Below are 24,964 nucleotides of genomic sequence, written 5' to 3' on the forward strand. Positions count from 1 at the left end.
ATACTGCCGATGAACAAATCTGCTGTTTGCCTTCACAGCTGTCAAGAGCTAAAGGGTTTACTGAGCAGCAACAGGGGAACACACTGCCCTTCCTGTCTTCACTGTGCCCCTATCAGCTCTGATCCAGCTGCCGGTACAGTTTAATGGTTATTAACTGAACCTCAGGATCTCCACTCCTGAGGTCTAGGGCTTCAAGCATACAGTTCAGAGCTGACTTCAGCTCCCCCCTCTCTATGTGCTCTCTGCCACATTTACCAGCATCATGTATTGATCCAGCTCAGAGTCCTTGCTCAGCGTATGTGTATCGAGTACAGATGGCTCAACCATCTTAGTGTAGGTCTCCACCTGTTCATTTGAGCCAAGCTCTGGCTCAAAGGTACTGGACTGCTCTTCCTCACTCCCAGTCATCATGCTGCAGGACTCAGGGACTCCCTCATCACTGCTAGCTGCTCTTAGCTCTGGGCTCTGCCTCTCAGAGGATGCTTCCTCCATGGAGTGATTGCCTGGCTGATATTCACTGGGGTCTGCAGTCTGCTCAGTCTCTCCTTCCCCTTCAACATCACTGTGGCTATTTACTTGCTCTTCCTCCTCCTCCTCATTGTCATCACCTTCAGCAGCAGCAGCAGCAGCCATATGGTCAGGAATTTCCTCATCCAGGTCATCCACATCATCAATAGCCAAGCCAATGGCAGATCGCCTGGAAGCTACTGAGCGATTGCCGCTCCTGTCCAGGAGAGTCGGAAGGGGAGAGTAAAACCCTTTCGGGGTTGAAGCAGCAGCCACACAGAAAGCCTGGAGTTCTGGACTAGTTGAGGACAGAACAGGAAGTTGCTCCAAGGCGCTAGGTGAATGGACGTCACCATTGGTTTCCTCCTCACTGTCGCTGATGATCACTTGGCCGTGAGGTTTCTTCCAGGGTTGGAGAATGCATGAGTCATCTTCAAGACTCGTACCTCTGAGGGACGCTGGGTCCTCCCCTTGTTGCTCAGCAGACTGTGTTGCCTCCATATCTCCATCCGACTTGGCTTCAGTCACAGACAAAGGTTCCGCTTCAGGTCCCTGCTCCTCACAATCGGGCTTCACCTCCTTGTCCTCCTCCATGCTCTCCTCCAAGACCAGGTTGAAATCTGATTCAAACAAGGCCTTGGAGCCAGGGGAGTTAGCCACAGTAGTGGACAGCTCTGTCTTGGACGTGTCACTTTGACACTCAGTGAGAAATTGTTCCTCCTCAGGAGTATTGCTGTCAGTATGTGACAGAGAGCTGTCTAACACCATCACACTGTGATTTTGTTTGTTTGTCTCAATCGGCATGTCAGCTAACCTGCTGCTCAGGTTGAGCACCTCATTGGCCATGTCATTGTCGACTGGCTCTGTTAAATCCACTGTGACTGCTGGGGACCGAGGGGCAATGGTGCTTTCATTCAATACTGACAATGTGTTGATGTTGGAGACTGGCTTCAGTCTTGTACTGCCTTCTCGTCTGCCTGCAAGAGCAAAAACAAAACCCCCAAGGGGGTAAATGGATTAAAAAAAAACACATTTTAAAGCAAACAACTGTCACAGGTTCCTTTTCCCATAAGACACAGCAGCAGGAGGCTAACTGGCCCATAACTCTGCTCAGTCATTCATGGAGATCACAGCTGCCCTGAACATCCTCAATCCACTTTCCTGCCTTTTCCCCAAAACCTGATTTAAAATATCTCTCTCAGCCTCCAATGCACAGAGACAAGAAATTGCTCCTCGTGTCTGTCTCCAATGGGTGACCCCTTATTCTGAGATGATGCCCTGCTGATCCTGGATTCTCCCACAAGGGGAAAACAACATCTCCCCTGTCAACATCTCCAAGAAACTGAGATAATGGGAACCGCAGATGCTGGAGAATCCAAGGTAACAAAGTGTGGAGCTGGATGAACACAGCAGGCCAAGCAGCATCTCAGGAGCACAAAAGCTGACGTTTCGAACCTAGACTCTTCATTAGAAAAGGGGGATGGGGACAGGATTCTGAAATAAATGGGGAGAGAGGGGGAGGTGGACTGAAGATGGAGAGAGGAGAAGATATGTCGAGCTGAAGAGACCACAAGAGAGTTGCAGTGGGAGAGAGATCGCCTGAGGTTGGTCCGGAGGGTAAATTCTTCAGGTTAGGCATCCTGGAAGAGGCTTCACAGTGAGGTTAAAAAATTGTGATCAGAGATAATGGGAACTGCAGATGCTGGAGAATCCGAGATAACAAAGTGTGGAGCTGGATGAACACAGCAGGCCAAGCAGCATCTTAGGAGCACAAAAGCTCCCCATCCCCCTTTTCTGATGAAGGGTCTAAGCCCGAAACGTCAGCTTTTGTGCTCCTAAGATGCTGCTTGGCCTGCTGTGTTCATCCAGCTCCACACTTTGTTATCTCCCAGAATCTTGTATGTTTCAATAATATTGACAAAACAAACATTCTTGCCAAAATACATGACCTCGCATTTTCCCACATCCAATTTCCCCACTTATTTTCCCCCAACTTACTTAACGGGCCTCCTCTGTCATCCTCACCACTTGTGTTCCCACCTACTTCTGTATTTGCTGCAAATTTGGCAATAATATATTAAGTTTCCCCATCCATTTTGAGAGTGTATATCATAAATAATTGTGGTTCCAGAACTGATCCCTGTGACATCTCTTTAGGTACAAGTTGCCAGCCTTATCAAAACTGACTATTAGTTCACAAATCCTCTATCCATGATAATAGGCTATCTCCATGGGCTCCTATTAAGTAACCCATGTGTAGTTCCTTTTCAAACACATTCTGAAAATCCCAATATATTTTCCCCTTGTGAGAGGCAACGATGAATTGCCCACAAAGTTGTGGGTCAGACTGGGAGAAAGACAGCAGATTTCAGGGAACCAAGTAGGGTGACTGTCTGTGTGGAGTTTGCACATTCTCCCAGGGTCTGCGTGGGTTTCCTCCAGGTGCTCTGGTGTGCAGGTTAGGTGGATTGGCTATGCTAAATTACCCATAGCGTTCAGGTAGGTGTAGACACTAGGTGGGTTATGGGGGAGGAATGGGTCTGGGGCAGGATGCTCTGAGGTTCAGTGTGTTGTGCCGAACTGTAGGGTTTCTACGATTTTAAAACAACCAGTGATGATTTCATGGTCACCAAAGAAACTAGCTTTACATTAATTTATGCTGGTGGTTGCAATGTGAACACATACCCCCTGAGCCTCTGGAATTCAATGACACTACCACTTCAGCGCCTCACCTTTCAGTAGATACTAACTCAGTTTTATAAATCAGCCTTTATAAATCTGAGGTTAAGTTTTCAACCCAACTGTATGTAGAAGAGATACACAGGCAAGGGGCAGACCCAGCATGTTCCCACTGAATGATGAACAGACTATAGGGGTTGAATGGCCTCCTCCTATCCTATCATGATCACAACTGGAGCTGGAAGCACTGGAGTAGGGAGAGGCTACACCTCAGGCTCCTGTTCGATCCATACAGACATTTGCTGTCAGAGATGGAGGATGGGAGTGAAGGGCTTACATGACTTGGTCAGTCGCCCAGACAACAGCAGCATAAACAACCAGCCATACTCTCACAGCTGAGGATGAGGCAGTACCTGGAAGAGGATGAGAGTCTCGTGGTCTGTTCAGCCAGGCAGCTTCGGTATTGGCACGAATATTTTCAACCAGCTGCTGCTGGAGTTGGGACCCGGCTGCCACCAGTTCCTGGGCCTTCTGCACTCGCTGCTGGATGTAATTCTTGGACTCGGGATCGTTCTCCTCGTCGGGGGCAGTGTCCCGGGAGAAGATGAGGTCATGGTCTGTCACTCCAAACATCTCCAGAGTGTGTAGGAAGGTGAGGTGCTGGTCTAGGATGCTGTCTGTACGTCTCTGACTGGCGTGCATGGACTGTAACTGCCTCTGTGTGCTTGATACCCGAGGGTCCTCCAGTATGAACAGCTCCCTCAGCTCCTGGCTGCTGAAGTAACGATAGGGATTCTTTTTCTCCCCAATTGACTGGCGAACCAGTGAGTCTACCCAAATACAGAGACAAAGTCACAGAGTTAGTCATTCCCATCATGCCCAAAATGCTCTTACTATTACTTAAGTTAATATAAAATAAAGAATGAGAGAACGTGACTTAAAAATTAGGTCTCTTGTTTTGGACAGAGATGAGGAATTTCATAGGTTTGTCTTCCCCAGAGAGCACTAGTGGCTCACTTACTCAATATATTGCAGATTTTGACTAATGTGGGAATCAAAGGTTGTAAAGGGACGGACAGGAAAATGGAACTGAAAGTGCAGTGAAATCAGACATCAATCTTATCAAATAGTACAGCAGGCTCAAAGGGACAGAATGGCCTCATTCCGTTCTAAACAATTGTTTCAAAGTTAGCAATCCATAACGAGTGCAATCTTCAAGACTCAACACAGCATGAAATGTTACTGCTTTTCATCTTAAATGCTGCAGTAAGGCATGTAACAACACTACAGCACACCCAGCACTCTTCATTTTTTCAGCAACAAACTATTGTGAATATCAGAAATATCTCAAAGCTTTGGGAGAATCTGGAAACAGAGTGAGAACAAACAGCAAATATGACAGGTCAGAATTTGCTGCAGAGCTAAAACCCTTGATTCCCCTCCTGATTAAAAATCTGTGTTTCAGGCTCAAATATACTGAATGACCCAGCCTAGACAGCCCTCTGCTGTAAAGAATTCCACACATTCACTCCCCTCAGAGACAGGAAATCCCTGCTCAGCTCCGTCTTATGAGTGATACCTTATTCTGACATTATGCTCTTCTGGTCCTAGACTCTCCCACAAGGGAAAGCACCCTTTCCACACCTCCCCTGTCAAGTTCCCCTGTGAAGAAAAGTGACGAGGATTAATGAAGGCAAGGTTAGATCACATGGAATACAGGGAAACCTAGCTATTTGGATACAGAAGGTAGGTGCTGGTGGACGGTTGCTTTTTGGACTGAATGCCCATGACCAGCGGTGTGCCACAAGGATCGATGCTGTGTCCCCCTCTTATCCGAATCATTTATATAAATGATTTGGATATGACATAGGAGGAAGGGGTAGTAAGATAACAAAATTGGAGGTGTAGTAGACAGTGAAGGTGGCTATTTCAGAGGACGAGACCATGTTCAGATGGGCCAAGGAGTGGCAACTGGAGTTTATTTTGGTTAAACATGTGGTGCTACATTTTGGTAAGACAAATCATGGCAGCACTTGTAAGTTAAATGGTAAGGTCCTAGAGAACGTTACTGAACAAAGTGATCTTTGAGGGTAGTTTCATAGTTGCTTGAAGGTGGAGTCACAGATAGACAGGGTACTGAAGGTGGTGTTTGGGAGAGGTTAGTGATTTGGAGTACAGGAGTTGGGATTTGATGTTGCAGCTGTACAGGACATTGGTTAGGCCACTTTTAGAATACTGCATTCAATTCTGATATGGAAAGATGTTGTTTAAATTTAGAGTTCAGAGAAGATTTACAAGAATGTTGCCAGGATTGGAGGGTTTTAACTATAGGGAGAGGCAGAATAGGCTGGGGCTATTTTCCCTGGAGCATTGGAGGCCGAGGGGTGACTTTATAGAGGCTTATAAAATCATGAGGGACATGGATAGGGTGAATAAACAGGGTCCCCCCCCCCCCCCCCCCCCCCCAGGGAAGGGGAGTCCAAAACTAGAGGGGCATAGATTTAAGGAGCGAGGGAAAAGATTTAAAAGGGACCCGAGGGCAACTTTTCCCACACAGACGGTGGTGCATGAATGGAATGAGCTGCCGGGCAAGTGGTGGAGGTGAGTACAATTACAACATTAAAAGGCAGCTGGATGGGTATATGTATAGGAAGGGTTTAGAGGGATATGGGCCAAATGCTGGCAAATGGGACCAGATTAATTTAGGATACCTGGTCGGCATAGATGAGTTGGACCAAAGGGTCTGCTTCCATGATATACATCTCTATGACTTTATGAATAATGCTGAGGGCGTGGGTTCAATTCCTACACTGGCTGAAGTTATCATGAATGACCCTCCTTCTAAACCTCTTCCTTCACCTGAGAGGTGGTGACCCTCAGGTTAAACCACCACCGGTTGACTCTCTTGGATGACAGAGAGCCTGATAACCCCTTTTCGGACAGTTAGGAGGATGTTACGAGATTTTGAGGGATTTAATTGCAGAGTTAGCTTCTATCGAAGGGAATTACGACTACACCACAGCCTCTCAGGGAGAAGATCACCAGATCATTAGGAATAGGCCATTCAGCACCCCCTAAGCCTGTTCCGATGATCTCAGATCAGGGCTGATTTCTTGATTTTCGACTTCAACACCACCCTTCTCTCTATGCCCATAGTTTTTTTTGGGAATGGCGAAGGGAATGAAAACCTATCTTTGTGTCAAACGTACTCGATATATTGAGGGGTCACGGCTGTTAGAGGGAGAGAATTCTAACCATTCACGAAGTGCTGAATGAAGACCACCCCTCAGTCCGAGTTGTACCTTTGAAAATTTGCCGCCGGTATATCTTCTCCTCCACAGTTCCACAGGTCACCAGCCTGTAGATCACAACATTGTCAGTTTGACCGATTCTGTAAGCTCTGTCCACTGCCTGGGCATCTGTGGCAGGATTCCAGCTGGGGTCAAAGACCACCACACGGTTTGCTGCAGTGAGAGTGAGGCCAACGCCACCGACCTGGGTGGTGAGGAGGAAGACACAGTGGTCCTCTCGCTGTTGGAATGCCTTGATCCTTTTCTGCCGGTCTGGCAGTGCCATGGTACCATCCAGCCTCATACAGGGGAAGCTGCGGTTGGTGAGGATGCGCTGGATAATGTCCAACATCTTCCTTGACTGAGAGAAGACCAGAGTGCGTTTACCTTCTTCCCTCAGCTTCTCCAGCAAGCCCAGCAGAAAGACCAGCTTCCCCGACTCGCTGATCAGATCCTCGTCGGGCACACGGCTAATGTCACTCAAGGCATTATCGTCCACAGCCTCCCCTTCACAGCCACCAAGGCCCAGCTCATGGCAGATACAGCGAGACAGCAGCCTCGGGTGGTCACACAGCTTCTTCAGGTTGGTCAGCTGTACCAAGGGCGAACGCCGGGTTTGCAGCAGCTCTTGGATCTGGTCCGATGAGATGAACTTCTGGTAGATCTCCTCCTGGACACGGCTCAGGTAGACCCAGACAATCAGATCGTTCTTCCTGGTCAGACTTGGCATCTGGGCCTCGCAGTGAGAGCTGGACAGTTGGTTCTGCGAAGACTCGCGTGTCAGTTGCACATTCTCCTTGGTACGCCGCAGGAAGTAGGGCTCAATGATCCTCATGAGATTCTCAGAGATGCGCAATCCAAGAGCCTTCTCAGCCGGAGTGGCATCTTTCTCCCTGGCCCTGGTGATGGGGTTCTCGTATTGCATCTTGAAGGCCTTGGCAGTGCCCAGCAGAGAGCCCTGGCAGGTGAAGTCAAAGAGGGACCACATCTCCTGCAGATTGTTCTGCAGTGGTGTTCCAGTTAGCAGGATACGGTGCTTGGCTGGGATGGCATTGACACACTTAAAGGTCTTGGTGGACTTGCTCTTGATCTTGTGGGCCTCATCGAGTACCAGGTAGTCCCAGGTGAACTCACCACCATCCAGACTGGACAGTTGCTGCCAGTTGTTAACCACCATTTGGTAGGTAGTAATGACCACACCTGCTCTCTGTTGCACTCGCTCCAGATTTCTAGTCCTCTCAGCTTTCGTACCATGGAACACTACAAAAAAAGAGTCACAGGAGATCACCCCAAGCCGCTGACCACTCCACGCATTAACCAAAACAAAATCACTCCACCATCATTCCGAGGGTCAGCAACATACCATATGAGGGTTAGTGCTAAGGGAATGCCACACTGTTAGCAGCCCCTCACCTACAAGTTCACAAAACCCCCTCAGATCTGTAGAGTTCACCACAGTTACCACCCATTCATCCCACACTCACCCATAGTCTGTTTCCCCATTCAGAACCTGACAGTCTGACTTCAGTAACCGCACTCCTGACACTGAAGGTAGAGCATCCTGTCCCCCTTTCGTGTAATCTGCATTGTCCCCCGGCCCCCTCTCTATCCCTTAGACCCTGCCCCGACCTCCACTTCCAACAGGACTTTAATCCCCTTGGTCCCGGTTCCACCCTTCCTCTTGGCTTTGCTCCTGGCTGCACCCAGACCCCATCATTCTAACTCCACCTCCACACCCAACCCAAGGCTCAGCCGACTCCCCATTCTAACACACCCCCTCACACCAATGCCCAAACCGACACTGCCCGGGCCCCGCCCACTCATCCGCATGCCTCGCCCCCCCCCCCACCAGACTCCACTTACCCCACGTCCGGCCACTGACTCCACCCACCGACTTCCTTCTCCCCCCCCGGGCACGTCCAACCCTGGACTCCACCCGCCCCTTCCACGATCCCGTTTTACCCCAGACTCCGCCCCTTCCACGACCTCGCTTTACCCCAGACTCCGCCCCCACCTTGGCTGCCCCCGCACCCTGCCGGCGCTGACCTCTGACCCTCAGGCCCGGCGTCCAGCGGCTGAACTCTGCGGCCCAGTTACAGAGGAGACTACTGGGCAGTACCAGGAGGCAGCAGCGGACCAGTTCGGCGTCGAACATGCCGGAGAGGAAGGCGATCAGCTGCACGGTCTTGCCGAGGCCCATGTCGTCGGCCAGGATGCCGCCGGGGAGACCGTCCCGGTGCAGGCGGTGCAGGAAGGCCACGCCCTGGCGCTGGTGCGGGTACAGGCGGAGGTAGAGGGGCCGGTAGAGCAGGAGGCCGGAGCCGGGCAGGGCGGTGAACTCATCCTCCTCATCCTGACCTTCCTCCTCCTCCCCGCCCTGAGCCTCGATTTCCTGCAGCACCTTCTCCAGCCTCTCGATCCTCCGGGACACCTTGCTGCTGCTAGGCCACACAGCCTGGGCCTCGCGTAGGATCTGTACGGCGTGCCTCAGCGCCCCGGACCGGGCCTCCTCCTTGGCACGCTTCAGGAGCTCCTGGTACCGGCAGAGGCGCTGGGGCGAGAGCTGGGAGCCGTCCTCCATCTCAAGCTCCGTCCGGCTGCCCACCACCACCGCCATGACCGTCCGCAGCGCCGCCGACCAACGGCCCTTCCCGCCACAAAATTCAAACCTGACCACGTGATCGCATGAGGCACCGCCCCTTAAGGCAGCCACGCCCTCCACCAGCGCGGATAGCCTCGACCCTAGCGCACAGCCACGCCCCTTCACTGGAAGTCCCGCCTTCCCAATCGCGCAGCACCGCCCCTTCAAGGGAACCCCGCCTCTTCGTGCGATGCCGCATCCGCCACCCACTCAGGACGGCCTCCACACGGAGTCCCGCCCACATGCCGCACAGCTCGGCCCCTTCATTGCGAACCACGCCCTCCGCACGCGGCTCCGCCCCTTCATCGGGAACCACGCCCTCCAGCCGTACAGTTGCCAGGTAACAGGTGAACCTCGATCAGGTAACCATCCTGGGCCAGAAATGGGTGGGTGGGGTCCAAAACCGTGCTATTGGGACACAACAGGACTTGGGGGTGGGCAAAAGCGGTTGGAAACAGGTCAGGAGGGGCAGAACCAGATGGGGGGGGGGGAACAGGGTCACAAACAGGAGTTCACAAGTGGGGATAATAAAATGTGAGGCTGGATGAACACAGCAGGCCCAGCAGCATCTCAGGAGCACAAAAGCTGACGTTTCGGGCCTAGACCCTTCATCAGAGAGGGGGATGGGGAGAGGGAACTGGAATAAATAGGGAGAGAGGGGGAGGCAGACCGAAGATGGAGAGTAAAGAAGATAGGTGGAGAGGGGATAGGTCAGTCCAGGGAAGACGGACAGTTCAAGGAGGTGGGATGAGGTTAGTAGGTAGGAAATGGAGGTGCGGCTTGGGGTGGGAGGAAGGGATGGGTGAGAGGAAGAGACAGGTTGGACTGGTTTTGGGATGCGGTGGGGGAAGGGGAGATTTTGAAGCTGGTGAAGTCCACATTGATACCATTGGGCTGCAGGGTTCCCAGGCGGAATATGAGTTGCTGTTCCTGCAACCTTCGGGTGGCATCATTGTGGCGCTGCAGGAGGCCCAGGATGGACATGTCATCTAAAGAATGGGAGGGGAAGTTAAAATGGTTCGCGACTGGGAGGTGCAGTTGTTTATTGTGAACCGAGCGGAGGTGTTCTGCAAAGCGGTCCCCAAGCCTCAGCTTGGTTTCTCCAATGTAGAGGAAGCCACACCGGGTACAATGGATGCAGTATACCACATTGGCAGATGTGCAGGTGAACCTCTGCTTAATATGGAAAGTCATCTTGGGGCCTGGGATAGGGGTGAGGGAGGAGGTGTGGGGGCAAGTGTAGCATTTCCTGCGGTTTGTGGTGGGGTTGGAGGGGAGTGTGGAGTGAACAAGGGAGTCACGGAGAGAGTGGTGGGGATGGAAAAATGTCTTGGGTGGTGGGGTTGGATTGTAAATGGCGGAAGTGTCGGAGGATGATGCGTTGTATCTGGAGGTTGGTAGGGTGGTGTGTGAGAACGAGGGGGATCCTCTTTGGGCGGTTGTGGCGGGGGCGGGGTGTGAGGGATGTGTTGCGGGAAATGCAGGAGACGCAGTCAAGGGCGTTCTCGACCGCTGTGGGGGGAAAGTTGTGGTCCTTGAAGAACTTGGACATCTGGGATGTGCGGGAGTGGAATGCCTCATCATGGGATCAGATGCGGCGGAGGCGGAGGAATTGGGAATAGGGGATGGAATTTTTGCAGGAGGGTGGGTGGGAGGAGGTGTATTCTAGGTGGGGATGTTCGCCAATGATTGCACAATGTTCAAGCACCATTTGTGACTCCTCAGTTACTGAACCAGTCCGTGTTCGCATGCAACAAGACCTCGACAATATGAAGGCTTGGGCAGACAAGTGACATGCACACCACACAAGGACCATCACCAATAAGAGACAATCTAACCACAGACCCTTCACATTTAATGGTGTTACCATCACTGAATCCCCCACTTTCAACATTGTGGGGGTTACAATTGACCAGAAACTCAACTGGACTCACCACATAAACACACTGGCTACAAGAGCAGGTCAGAGGCTGCAAATACTGCAGCAAGTAACTCACCTCCTCGAAGCCTGACCACCATTGATAAGGATGGGTACAGCTCCGACAACACTCAAGAAGCTTGATGCTGTCCAGGACAAAGCAACCCCCGCTTGATTTGGAACCACATCCACAAACATCCCACTCCCTCCCCCACAGATGCTCAGAAGCAGTAGTGTGTACCACCTAGAAGAAACTGCAGAAATTCACCAAAGACCCTCAGGCAGCACATTTCAAACCCACAACCCACTTCCATCCAGAAGGATAAGGAGCAGAAGATACATGGGAACACCTGCCCCCTGCAAGTGCCCCTCTGAGCCACTCACTTTCCTGACTTGGAAATATATCGTCTGTTCATTCACATCGCTGGATCAAAATCTTCCTAAGGGCATTATAGGTCTACCTATAGCTCAGCTTGCTAATGTCACGAAGAATTAACAAGGTCCTTACTGCTCATATTTGATTCATCTAATCACCAGAATAAGTGCCTCAAAAAAGTTTGATTCACTAATTTTCACGAACTTTAGCTTGAAGACTACAAATACTTTGTAATGCCTCCCAGCTCTGAATTTGATTCAATCTCTGTTTCAGAGAGTGTCCTATTCACTGAGAAAGCCAAGGCTTCAGTTATTTGGTGCAGTCTCTCTTTGTTAACATGAGTAACGTTCGGATATTTGTGGAGTGTACTCTGGCTATCATCAAACCAGACGCTGTTGACAAAGAAACTGAAATCGAAGAAATTATCCTTCGGGCTGGGTTCAGCATATTGCAGGTATGGAAATTTATCACATTTTTAAATCTACAATTCCACAGCTTCGACCAGGGCCTCAGTCAGTGCTAAAACAATATCCACTGTCCCTCCAACAGTGTGGTGCTCCCACAGCCCTGACCCTCCAACAGTGCAGCGCTCCCTTGGCACTGATGCTCCGACAGTGCGGCACCCCCTCAGTACTGACCCCTCCCACAGTGTGGCATTCTGTCATCACTGACCTTCCACAACTCAATTCAAGATATTGTAAGTTAGAGAGAGCTGGATTGTTTCTGAGGCTGCCATGTGAGAGGCAGACTTCCCTGACAGTTAGATTAAAAACACAATACATCCTTTTTTCTCATTTCCATCTCCAACCTTCATTAGTCTGCCCTTTAAAGGGCTCACTGATGCTAAAATGTCACAAAGAAAAGGCTTTGTTTTCAGTCACGATGACCTTTAAAAGTCCTACATTTCTCAATGTGGGTAAGTGAAGCGAGTTTTGAGATCATTTTATGGGTTTCAAGTAGTGCTGAAGTTTGGAATGAGGGGCCCTGACATCAGAAGCTCCGCTGCAGTGCATGTGTCTGTGTGTGTGAGAGAGAGTGTACGTGTGTCTCTGTGTGCAAGAGTGAGAATGTGTGTCTGTGTGTGCAAGAGAGAGAGAGGGAGAATGTATGCGCAAGAGAGAGAGAGGGAGAATGTATGCGCAAGAGAGAGAGAGGGAGAATGTATGCGCAAGAGAGAGAGAGGGAGAATGTATGCGCAAGAGAGAGAGAGGGTGAATGTATGCGCAAGAGAGAGAGAGGGTGAATGTATGCGCAAGAGAGAGAGAGGGTGAATGTATGCACAAGAGAGAGAGAGGGTGAATGTATGCACGAGAGAGAGAGGGTGAATGTATGTGCGAGAGTGTGCTTTGGTGTCTGTGAGTGTGAGAGAAAGAATGCGTGTGTGTCTGTGTGTGCGAGAGAAAGAGTGTGTATCTGTGTGTGCGAGAGAAAGATTGTCTGTGTGTGTGTGCGAGAGAAAGAGTGTGTGTGTGAGAGAGAGTGAGTGTATGTGCCTGTGTGTGCAAGAGAGTGTCTCTGTGTGTGCGAGAGAGTGTGTGCTGTGTCTGTGTGTGCGAGAGAGAGTGTGTGATGTCTGTGTGTGCGAGAGAGTGTCTCTGTGTGCGAGAGAGAGTGTGATGTGTCTGTGTGTGCAGAGAGAGAGTGTGTCTGTGTGTGCAGAGAGAGAGTGTGTCTGTGTGTGCAGAGAGAGAGAGGGTATGTCTGTGTGTGAGAGAGAGTGTGTATCTGTGCGTGCGAGAGAAAGTGTGTGTGTGTGTGTGTGTGTGTGTGTGTGTGTGTGAGAGAGTGAGTATATGTGCCTGTGTGTGCAAGAGAGAGAGTGTGATGTCTGTGTGTGCGAAAGAGAGTGTGTCTGTGTGTGCGAGAGAGAGTGTGTCTGTGTGTGCGAGAGAGAGTGTGTCTGTGTGTATGTGTGGGACAGTGTGTGTGTCTATGTGTGGGAGAGGGGAAGAGTGTGTCTGTGCGGGGCAGAGAGAGACAGAGAGAGAGTGTGTGTCTGTGTGTGCGAGAGAGAGAGAGGGTGTGTGTGTCTGTGTGAGGGACAGTGTGTGTGTCTATGTGTGGGAGAGGGAAAGAGTGTGTCTGTGCGGGGCAGAGAGAGAGTGTGTGTGTGTGTGTATGTGAGTGAGTGAGTGTGTGTGAGAAAGAGAGATTGTCTATTTGTAGGGTGAAGACTGTGTGTGTCGGAGAGAGAGAGAAAAAGATAGGTCAATGTGTGAGAGGGGGGGAGTTTTGTTTTCCTTTATTCATTCACGGGATGAGGGCATCACTGACCAAGCAGGATTTATTGCACAGAGGGCTGTGCAGAGTCAACCACTTTGCTGTGGGTCTGGAGTCACATGTAGGCCCAACCAGGTAAGGATGACAGTTTCCTTCCCTCAAGGACATTAGTGACCCAGGTGACCCCCTGACAATCTGCAATGGATTCATGGCCATCATTAGATTCTTAAACCCAGATATTTTATTGAATTCAAATTCCACCATCTGCTGTGGCGGGATTCGAACGAATGCCCAGAATGTTATCTGGTTGAGGTTGACTTGCTCACTGAGCTGGTAAGTTTGCTTGCAAATGTTTCCTCACCATACAGTATGTCATGCTGTAACATCATCAGTGCATCTCTGGTGAAGCACCAGTGTTCTGTCCCACTTGCTATTTATGTGTCTCAGTTTACTGGTGTGGGTGGTGTCACTTCCCAATTTGTTTTTCTAGATTAGTGGTAATACTATCAGGCCATTGCCTCCCCTTCTCATGAAAGTGAGTGTGTGTGCGTGAGAGAGTGGATTAGAATTGGGTTTATTGTCATCTGCTCACAGGAGTGCTGTGCAATGTTTATAAAGTCACTGCTTAAGGCCCATCTTATGTACAAAGGTGCCAAGGTCCAGAACCTGAGGAATAAATTAGAAAAATGAAGAAATACAAAGCTCAGCATTACAGTCATTCAAATGTTCTGTGTGTGGAATTCAGTGCATGTTTTAATTGTGCAACAGACATTAGTGACTTCAGCAAAAGTGCTCTTAAACAAGCAGCCTATTCTCTGTCACCCGGTTATTGCCCATGTCCAGGTCAGATTCAGTCCCAGCCTGCAGCTACCCCTGTGCCGAGACCACCCCACCACCCCCCCTGCCCAGGACATTTCAATTTGTTACTGCTGCAAAAAGGAACTTTTGCTTTTAAAAGTAAGGGAAAGAATCTCTAATCCCTGACCTGAACAATAAACCAAAAGTGACAGACAATCTCAACAGTGCATATCCCTCAGCATACAACAATTAGCTTCAAGTCCCAACTGTTCCAGAGCTGTGCAATAATGCCTCTGAACAGGTTAATTTGAAAATATCTGCAGCAATTAGCTTCGGGCTGACAGTTCAGCTGTGTTTACTTCGCTGCATTTGGAGTTGGTGGTCTAAAGTGGGACAGTTTCATGTCAGCAAGCACAATAATTTGTCGTACATGCAGCATGACATACTGTAAGCAGGACCGTGAGTGAATGTTAGACTAAGGCAGTCCCCTCTCTCTTCCCCAGAGAAGGAAACTGCAGTTGAGTCCAGAGCAGGCCAGTGAGTTCTACGCTGTTCACAGCGGGAAAATGTTCTATCCCAGCCTGACAGCACACCTCTGCTCTGGCCCTTTGGTTGCAATGATACTGGCCCGACACTCTGCAATCAAACGGTGGAATGAGCTGCTTGGACCCATCGACAGTGAGAAAGCAAAGGAAACGCATCCCAAAAGGTCAGGGATCTCGAAGGGGCTGGAACTGTCCTGAGCAGAGGCAGCTGGTGAAGGGAGAACACAGCGGGAGAGTACAGAGGGCGTCCTGACACCCAGAATGGGCTGATATTTAGCAGGATGTCAGGGTGTTTAGGAGGGGAGCAGTATTTGGCAAGTTTGGGTATTTGGGTGGAAGACAGTATTTGGCAAGTTTGGGTATTTGGGTGGGACAGTGCTTGTTGAGTTGGGTAGTAAGGTAGGGGACAGTATTTGGTGAGTCGGTGTATTTAGGAGGGGGACAGTATTTGGCAGGGCGTCGGTGTATTTAGGAGGGGGACAATATTTGACAGGGCGTTGGGGTATTTAGGAGGGGGACAGTATTTGGTGAGTCGGGGTATTTAGGAGGGGGACAGTATTTGGCAGGGTGTCGGTGTATTTAGGAGGGAGACAGTATTTGGCAGGGTGTCGGTGTATTTAGGAGGGGGACAGTATTTGGCAGGGTGTCGGGGTATTTAGGAGGGGGACAGTATTTGGCAGGGCGTCGGTGTATTTAGGAGGGGGACAATATTTGACAGGGCGTTGGGGTATTTAGGAGGGGGACAGTATTTGGTGAGTCGGGGTATTTAGGAGGGGGACAGTATTTGGCAGGGTGTCGGTGTATTTAGGAGGGAGACAGTATTTGGCAGGGCGTCGGTGTATTTAGGAGGGGGACAATATTTGACAGGGCGTCGGAGTATTTAGGAGGGGGACAGTGTTTGACAGGGCGTCGGGGTATTTAGGAGGGGGACAGTATTTGACAGGGCGTTGGGGTATTTAGGAGGGGACAGTATTTGGCAGGGTGTCGGTGTATTTAGGAGGGGGACAGTATTTGGCAGGGTGTCGGGGTATTTAGGAGGGGGACAGTATTTGACAGGGTGTCGGGGTATTTAGGAGGGGGACAGTATTTGACAGGGTGTCGGTGTATTTAGGAGGGGGACAGTATTTGACAGGGTGTCGGGGTATTTAGGAGGGGGACAGTATTTGGCAGGGTGTCGGTGTATTTAGGAGGGGGACAGTATTTGGCAGGGTGTCGGGGTATTTAGGAGGGGGACAGTATTTGACAGGGTGTCGGGGTATTTAGGAGGGGGACAGTATTTGACAGGGTGTCGGTGTATTTAGGAGGGGGACAGTATTTGACAGGGTGTCGGGGTATTTAGGAGGGGGACAGTATTTGACAGGGTGTCGGGGTATTTAGGAGGGGGACAGTATTTGGCAGGGTGTCGGGGTATTTAGGAGGGGGACAGTATTTGGCAGGGTGTCGGTGTATTTAGGAGGGGGACAGTATTTGATAGGGTGTGGGGGTATGTAGGAGGGGGACAGTATTTGACAGGGTGTAGGTGTATTTAGGACGGGGACAGTATTTGGCAGGGTGTCGGGGTATTTAGGAGGGGGACAGTATTTGATAGGATGTGGGGGTATTTAAGAGGGGGACAGTATTTGACAGGGTGTAGGGGTATTTAGGAGGGGGACAGTATTTGATAGGGTGTTGGGGTATTTAGGAGGAGGACAGTATTTGACAGGGTGTCGGGGTATTTTGGAGGGGGACAGTATTTGATAGGGTGTCGGGGTATTTCGGAGGGGGACAGTATTTGACAGGGTGTCGGGGTATTTAGGACGGGGACAGTATTTGACAGGGTGTCGGGGTATTTAGGAGGGGGACAGTATTTGGCAGGGTGTCGGGGTATTTAGGAGGGGGACAGTATTTGGCAGGGTGCCGGTGTATTTAGGAGGGGGACAGTATTTGATAGGGTGTGGGGGTATGTAGGAGGGGGACAGTATTTGACAGGGTGTCAGTGTATTTAGGACGGGGACAGTATTTGGCAGGGTGTCGGGGTATTTAGGAGGGGGACAGTATTTGATAGGATGTGGGGGTATTTAGGAGGGGGACAGTATTTGACAGGGTGTCGGTGTATTTAGGAGGGGGACAGTATTTGGCAGGGTGTCGGTGTATTTAGGAGGGGGACAGTATTTGACAGGGTGTCGGGGTATTTAGGAGGGGGACAGTATTTGACAGGGTGTCGGGGTATTTAGGAGGGGAACAGTATTTGGCAGGGTGTCGGGGTATTTAGGAGGGGGACAGTATTTGGTGGGGTATTTAGGAGGCAATGGTATCTGGCGGGTCAGTGTATTTGGGTGGGGGGGAAGACAGTATTTGGCAGGGCTGTGTTGAAATACAGAACCATGGGTCAGTTTCCTTGTGATGCTGTCTCGGGGTTTTAGTATGAAGAGAAAATGAATGAAGATTATTTTGGTTAATGACACTCTTTAGTAATGAATTACTGCTTCTAGTTTAAGGGCAATCTATGGAACCAATAAAATTAAGAATGCCTTGCACGGCAGTGGCTGTTTCAACACAGCAGAAAGGGAGATTAACTTCATGTTCCCAAATGGTGAGTTCTTGCAGAGTAAATCATTCTTTATTTCTGTGTTAATCTGATGGAGGTTGTGCTGTGATCCAAGTCACTGCTCTCTCTGTATCTTCCCAGATCCCATAGCTCCCATTCACCACGGAGAACCTGAGCAGGGACAGGCCTGTACTGGGAACAGGAGGAGGCCTTTCAGCCCCTCATGTCTGATAACACAGGAGCAAGAGTTGGCTATTTAGCCCGTGTCAAGCCTATTACATAGGTGGAGGCCACTCAGCCCTTCAGTGAGACTATCCCAGTTATTGATGTCAATGCTGCTGCGCTTGAAGGAGAGTTTCCATCTGTCTTTGTCCTGGAAAGCTGGACATTTGTGAGCTGAGAAAACAGGAGCATGAGAGGGTTCCAGCCATGGGGACAGTGTCCATTCCATCAGAGGTGGAACCACTCCAGTCTGTTCAAGATGCATTCCTGAAACATACGCGTAGAGTCACTGGATAAGGAGCAGGAATCTTCATTTATTCCCTTCTCTATATTGCAACATCATTGAGAGAGAGTATACTGTCATAGAGTCGTACTGCATGGAAACAGACTGTTCAGCCCAACCCATCCATCCCCACCAGATTCCTAAGTTAATCTGGTCCCATTTGGCAACATTTGGTCTCTATCCCTCTAAACCCTTCCTATTCATGTACCCATCCAGATGCCTTTTAAATATTGTAACTGTACCAGTCTCCACCACTTCCTCTGGCAGCTTGTTCCTTACACGTACCACCCTCTGTGTGAAAACGTTACCCCTCAGGTCCGTTTTAAATCTTTCCCCTCTCACCTTAAACCTGCGCCCCTCTAGATTTGGACTCCCCCACCCTGGGGGAAAGACCTTGTCTATTCACCCTATCCATGCCCCTCATGATTTTATAAACCTCTATCAGGTCACCCCTCAGCCTCTGACGCTCCAGGGAAAATAGCCCCAGCCTATTCAGACTCTCCCTGTAGCACAAACCCTCCAACCCCAGCAACATCCTCGTAAATATTTTCTGAACCCTTTCAAGTTTCACACCATCCTTCCTGTAGCAGGGAGACCGGAACAGAACACAGTATTCCAATGTCTAACCAATGTCCCGTACAGCCACAACATGACCAACTCCTACATTCAATGCACTGACCAATAAAGGCAATGGTACCGATTGAGACATTTCTGCCAGAGCTCTGAGCTCGCTGCTCACAGACCCAGGGAATAAACTACCAGTGATTACTTTCATCCTGGTCACTATCAGATTCCTCCATTTGGATCCACCATTGACAGGGTGTAAGGAATCAGGTCACAGACCAGGCATGGAGGAGTTTCGATGGGCTGAATGGCCCACTCATGCCTGCTCCTTGTATTGTGTGCCCTGGCTGGTCTGTACTAACCCCAATGCACCACAGTCGCTATCCACCCCCTCCAAACTCTGGGAAGAGTGTGGCCAGCTGGTAAAGTGTAGATTTGGATTGTGATATGGTTCTCCCTCTAGGAACCGTTGCTGGACATTACCTTGTCCTTTTAGCATCTGATCAGCCTCCACCTTTCTGTCTGCCCAACAGTCACCATTGAGCCCTTTCCTGCTGGCCAAGCTGCTGAAGATTACCTCAGCAAGTACGTCAACCCCACCCTGCTGACCGGCCTCACGCAGCTGTGCAAGGAGAAACCCTCCAGGCCCATTGTAAGTACCTGTCTTTTACTGGGGGGGGTGACTAGGGGACATGGGGGTATAGTGGGTGTGGGGGGCTTGGGAAAGTGGGGGCGTGGGGGGTGGGGGCATGAAGATAGAGTGGGTGTGGCGGGCTTGTGGGCATGGGATGTAGGGGGCATGGGAATAATGTGGTGGTGTAGGGGGCATGGGGATAGAGTGGGCATGGGGAGGAATGGGATAGTGTGGCCATGTGGGGTGGGGGTATGGAGATAGTGTCAGGGGGGTAGGGGGTATGGGGATAGTGTGGGGGTCTAGGGGATAGGTGGATAGTGTGGGGGGTAGCGGGTTAGTGGGGGGTGTAGGAAGTATGGGGATAGTGGGAGAGTAGAGGATCATGTGGTGGGGTATGGGGGATATTGGGGAGTGTATGGGGATGGTGTAGGGGGTATTGGGATTGTGTGGGTGTGTGGGGGGAAGTGTGGGGTGGGTAGGGGATATGGGGATAGTGGGGTGGTATGGGGATAATGGGGGTTATGGGGATAGTGGAGAGCTGTGTGGGGATAGTGGGGGGCGTAGGGGGATAGTGGGGTGTATGGGGATTGTCGGGGGGTGAGGGATAGTGGGCGGGTAGGAGAATATTGGGGGTTAGGGGGATAGTGGGGGCATTAGGGGTATAGTGGGGGGGTGTAGGTGGATAGTGGGGGGCGTAGGGGGATAGTGGGGTGTATGGGGATTGTGGGGTATAGGGGAATAGTTGTGGGGTACAGGGATAGTGGGGAGGGTCGCGTATTGTGGGGGGGGGTGGGAGATAGTGTGGGGGTTAGGGGTATAGTGGGGTGTAGGGGGGATAGTGGGGTGTAGGGGGATAGTGGGGTGTAGGGGGATAGTGGGTGGGGTTAGGGGATACTGGGGGTACAGGTATTTTGAGGGGTTAGGAGGATATTTCGGGGGGGTATGAGTATAGTCGAGAGCTTGGGGGATAGTGGGGAGGTGTGGGTATAGCCTGGGGAGGGTAGGGGGATAGTGGGGGTGTAGGGGGTTAGTGGGGAGTGTATGGGGATAGTGAGGCGTATGGGTATTGTGGGTGGGGTCGGGGGCAGGTGGGGGGTTAGCGGGATAATGGGGGTGTGTGTATATAGTCTGGGGAGGGTAAGGGGATGGTGAGGGGGTATGAGTGTAGTCGAGAGCTTGGGGGATAGTGGGGGTTTGGGGGATAGTGGGGGGGGGTCGTGTATAGTGGGGGCTATGGGTATTGTGGGTGGGGTCGGGGGCTAGTGGGGGGTTAGTGGGATGGTGGGGGGGTGTGGGTAGAGTCTTGGGAGGGTAGGGGGATAGTGGGGTGCGGGGGCGGTGGCGAAGGGGGCAGAGAGGTGGCCAGTGGTGGTTTAACCTGAGGGTCAGGTGAGGGACCAGGTTGGGAAGTGGGATCTTTGTGGTGCAGGAATCGAACCACTGTCTGATGGCATCATTGTGTACCAGCCCCCTGAGCTAACTGACCAAAAAGAACTCACCCCCCGCCCACTCCCCCACCGGCCTCCCCAATTCTGGGAATACTTAGCCCACGGTATTAAAGCCTTGGTTCCAGATCACCGAGCCACAAAGTCAATTGTCAACTCTTTCCTTGTTTTGTAAAAATCCCTGCTCCCAACTTCCCATTAACCTTCTCTGATCGCAGGGGAAATGCCCCTGCCCCTCCAGTCATCCTGGGTTATAATGTTCCTATCAGGAACTTTGAAAGACCCAGGCAAGGAAAAAACCCACTGTTCAATGAGCCGGAGTAAACATTGGGCCAAGACAGAATGGGGCCGAAAGGGCACCACCTGCCCTGAAAGGGGCTGCAGTTCTGTTCTATGAAGGAACTGAAGCCAATTAAAGCTAAAAACAGTCAGTCGTACATAAGCCATCGGCCCGGCCCCTCGCTCAGTGGGGGACGAGGCCCCATCGGCCCGGCCCCTCGCTCAGTGGGGGACGAGGCCCCATTGGCTCATCTATGTAGGGCGCTGGGTGGACAGAGAGCACATGGTAATGCCTTCCTGGTTTTGTTTGCTGTTACAGAAATGGCTGGCAGACTGGCTCCTGCAGCATAACCCCAATGGTCCTGCTGTGAATGAGGGTGAAGTGAAGGAGCCTGAAGCGTGTGTCTTCTGATCCCGGGAATATGCCCACTCTGCCAGGAATTAATCTGACCATTCCACTTCAATCCAGGACCTTAACATCCTTCAAAAAATGACAACCGATTAATAAATTTCTAAATGACTCCTCGTAATAAATTCCTGCTCTCGGTTGATCTTTCTTGAGTAATTTTCACGATGAAGTGAAAGGGTCAGACCATCTGAAACAGCTGGAAAATTGATGTAAACACAGGATGTGGTTTATCAGGTCATATTATCCCACAACGGAAACTGGGGCCTGCATCCACACAGAGGCGAGTTTTCTGTACCACACCGGACGGCAGGACAAACGTTGTTTGGAAGAAGATTCGCTGTGATGACAGAGGGACAGGTAACCTTCATTCTGCATGGACCTTGGACCATGCCAACCTCGACCCCTCCCCAGGGGCTGTACCAGGTCACATGACTAGTATTTCAAAAGAATAGCAAGAGGTGACACCCAGGTTTACCGAGCGATATGAATCCCACAGCCAATATCCCTGAAACCTGACTGAAAACAATGCTGGATGAAGTTGTGACGATGAACAGCCTGTCCCGGGTCAGTACACGCTCCCATTGACTGTCCCGGGTCAGTGCGCGTTCCCATTGTCCGTCCCGGGTCAGTGCGTGCTCCCACTGTCCGTCCCGGGTCAGGGCGCGCTCCCACTGTCCGTCCCGGGTCAGGGCGCGCTCCCACTGTCCGTCCCGGGTCAGTACACGCTCCCTCTGTCCGTCCCGGGTCAGTGCGTGTGCGCGCTCCCACTGTCCGTCCCGGGTCAGGGCGCGCTCCCACTGTCCGTCCCGGGTCAGTACGCGCTCCCACTGTCCGTCCCGGGTCAGTGCGCGCTCCCACTGTCCGTCCCGGGTCAGTGCGCGCTCCCACTGTCCGTCCCGGGTCAGTGCGCGCTCCCACTGTCCGTCCCGGGTCAGTGCGCGCTCCCACTGTCCGTCCCGGGTCAGTGCGCGCTCCCACTGTCCGTCCCGGGTCAGTGCGCGCTCCCACTGTCCGTCCCGGGTCAGTGCGCGCTCCCACTGTCCGTCCCGGGTCAGTGCGCGCTCCCACTGTCCGTCCCGGGTCAGTGCGCGCTCCCACTGTCCGTCCCGGGTCAGGGCGCGCTCCCACTGTCCGTCCCGGTTCAGGGCGCGCTCCCCACTGTCCGTCCCGGGTCAGGGCGGCGCTCCCCACTGTCCGTCCCGGGTCAGGGCGCGCTCCCACTGTCCGTCCCCGGGTCAGTGCGCGCTCCCCACTGTCCGTCCCGGGTCAGTGCGCGCTCCCACTGTCCGTCCGGGTCAGTGCGCGCTCCCACCTGTCCGTCCCGGGTCAGTGCGCGCTCCCACTGTCGGTCCCGGGTCAGTGCGCGCTCCCACTGTCCGTCCCGGGTCAGGGCGCGCTCCCTCTGTCGGTCCCGGTTCAGGGCGCGCTCCCACTGTCCGTCCCGGGTCAGTGCGCGCTCCCCACTGTCCGTCCCGGGTCAGCGCGCGCTCCCACTGTCCGTCACGGGTCAGCGCGCGCTCCCACTGTCCGTCCCGGGTCAGCGCGCGCTCCCTCAGTCGGTCCCGGTTCAGGGCGCGCTCCCCGCTGCGTGTCCCAAGTCAGCGGCGCGCTCCCGCTGCCGGTCCCGAGTCAGCGGAGCATCACGTGTTGACAACTCCGAAAGTCTGCGCATGCGCCTTGGCAGGGTAGCACGGAGTGCACATGAGCGCTGTTCAAACGGTCTCTGACCGCCACGTGACCGTTGGCCTAGCGACGGATCTCAGGGTGGGGGAGTTCTTTCCCTGGGGGTGGGGGAGATGTCTGTCCCTGGGGGGGGGGGTCTGTCCCTGGGGGGGGGAGTCTTTCCCCTGGGGGTGGGGGGAGATGTCTGTCCCTGGGGGGGGGGGTCTGTCCCTGGGGGGGGGAGTCTTTCCCTGGGGGTGGGGGGAGATGTCTGTCCCTGGGGGGGGGGGGGGTCTGTCCCTGGGGGGGGGGAGTCTTTCCCTGGGGGTGGGGGGGAGATGTCTGTCCCTGGGGGGGGGGTCTGTCCCTGGGGGGGGGGAGTCTTTCCCTGGGGGTGGGGGGAGATGTCTGTCCCTGGGGGGGGGGGGTCTGTCCCTGGGGTGAGTCTTTCCCTGGGGGGTGGGGGGGAGATGTCTGTCCCTGGGGGGGGGGGGTCTGTCTCTGGGGGTGGGGGGAGATGTCTGTCCCCCTGGGGGGTGGGGGTCTGTCCCTGGGGTGAGTCTGTCCCTGGGGGTGGGGGGAGATGTCTGTCCCTGGGGGGGGGGGGGTCTGTCTCTGGGGTGGGGGAGATGTCTGTCCCTGGGGGGGTGGGGGGTCTGTCCCTGGGGTGAGTCTGTCCCTGGGGGTGGGGGGAGATGTTCTGTCCCTGGGGGGGGGGGTCTGTCTCTGGGGTGGGGGGGAGATGTCTGTCCCTGGGGGGTGGGGGTCTGTCCCTGGGGTGAGTCTGTCCCTGGGGGTGGGGGGGAGATGTCTGTCCCTGGGGGGGGGGGGTCTGTCTCTGGGGTGGGGGGAGATGTCTGTCCCTGGGGGGGTGGGGGTCTGTCCTGGGGTGAGTCTTTCCCTGGGGGTGGGGGGAGATGTCTGTCCCTGGGGGGGGGGGGTCTGTCTCTGGGGTGGGGGGAGATGTCTGTCCCTGGGGGGTGGGGGTCTGTCCCCTGGGGTGAGTCTGTCCCTGGGGGTGGGGGGAGATGTCTGTCCCCTGGGGGGAGGGGTCTGTCCCTGGGAGGGTGTGGGTGGGATGTATCCCTGGGGCTGGGGCTCGGGTCTGTCCCTGGGGGATGTGTGCTGTGTGTGCAGGGACTGACCGGGGAGGGGTCTGACTCGGGGAAGGGTTCTGACTTGGGAGGGGGTCTGACTCGGGGAGGGGACTGACTCGGGGAAGGGTCTGACTTGGGGAGGGGACTGGACTCGGGGAGGGGACTGACTCGGGGAGGGGTCTGTCCGGGGAGGGGACCGACCGGGGAGGGACGGGTCTGACCAGGGTGGGGCCCTGACTCAAGGACAGTCCTGACTCAGGGACGGGTCTGACCGGGGAGGGGACTGATTGGGGAGGTCCTGACCAGGAAGGATACTGACCGGAGTGAGGAGTGTCCGGTGTGAGGAGTGACCAGAGTGGGGACGGACCGGGGTGGGGAGAGGTCAGGTCGGAGTGTGGACTGACCCGGGAATGGGAGAGGTCGGAGTGTTGTTGTCAATCCAGGCACTCGAGGAGGTTCATGATACCAAGAGTTGATTGGGCATGTTGTCCTGTGAGGAAGGGTCGGAGTTGGGGCACCTGAATGAAATGAATAAGTTTCTGACTGGTCTGAATGTGGTGGACGTGAGAGAAGTATGATTCCTGTTGTATGTGAGCCTAGATTAGGTGCAGGCAGCAGGGGGATAGTCGGAGGGGGTGGGGGGGGTGCATTTCAGGACAGCGAAGAGCACTGTTTCCTCTGAAAGGGTTGTGTGATTTTGGAAAGTCTCTGCCTCTGAGGCTAGTGGTGTGGGGTGGGGGCTGGGGATCATTGAGTATTTTTACAGCAGGGATGGCCAGATTCCGGAGAAATGGGGAAGGAAATCAAGGATTTTTATCAATGGTAATGTGGGATTCAAAACCTAACCAGATCAACCAGGAGCTTATTG

General features: G+C 52.9%; 2 protein-coding genes across 7 annotated transcripts; one reads left to right on the forward strand and one right to left on the reverse strand.

Moving 5' to 3' along the window:
* Positions 1 to 6: 6 nt before the first annotated feature.
* LOC132209264 (DNA excision repair protein ERCC-6-like) lies at positions 7 to 9,117 on the reverse strand. Its single transcript, XM_059644384.1, is given in 5 exon segments — positions 7 to 249; positions 252 to 1,484; positions 3,600 to 4,016; positions 6,489 to 7,736; positions 8,523 to 9,117. Coding segments are annotated over 5 exon segments (3,606 nt in total). The 5' UTR covers positions 9,094 to 9,117; the 3' UTR covers positions 7 to 112.
* On the forward strand, positions 8,537 to 21,463 carry LOC125446556 (nucleoside diphosphate kinase homolog 5-like). Of its 6 annotated transcripts, none has more exons than XM_059644385.1 (6): positions 8,537 to 9,479; positions 10,843 to 11,865; positions 14,933 to 15,138; positions 17,446 to 17,546; positions 19,104 to 19,222; positions 21,248 to 21,463. In XM_059644385.1, exons 2-6 carry the CDS (start codon positions 11,749 to 11,751, stop codon positions 21,338 to 21,340), a joined length of 636 nt encoding a protein of 211 aa, XP_059500368.1. In that variant the 5' UTR covers positions 8,537 to 9,479; positions 10,843 to 11,748; the 3' UTR covers positions 21,341 to 21,463. The 6 variants fall into 6 exon arrangements, with proteins under 6 accessions (XP_059500368.1, XP_048376185.1, XP_048376186.1 ...); XM_048520228.2 differs by having other exon boundaries at positions 11,685 to 11,865; XM_048520229.2 differs by having other exon boundaries at positions 8,537 to 9,457; positions 11,685 to 11,865.
* The last annotated feature ends 3,501 nt before the right edge of the window (positions 21,464 to 24,964 follow it).

This window comes from Stegostoma tigrinum, unplaced genomic scaffold, assembly GCF_030684315.1.
Source record: "Stegostoma tigrinum isolate sSteTig4 unplaced genomic scaffold, sSteTig4.hap1 scaffold_781, whole genome shotgun sequence".
NCBI classification, from domain to species: Eukaryota; Metazoa; Chordata; class Chondrichthyes; order Orectolobiformes; family Stegostomatidae; genus Stegostoma; species Stegostoma tigrinum.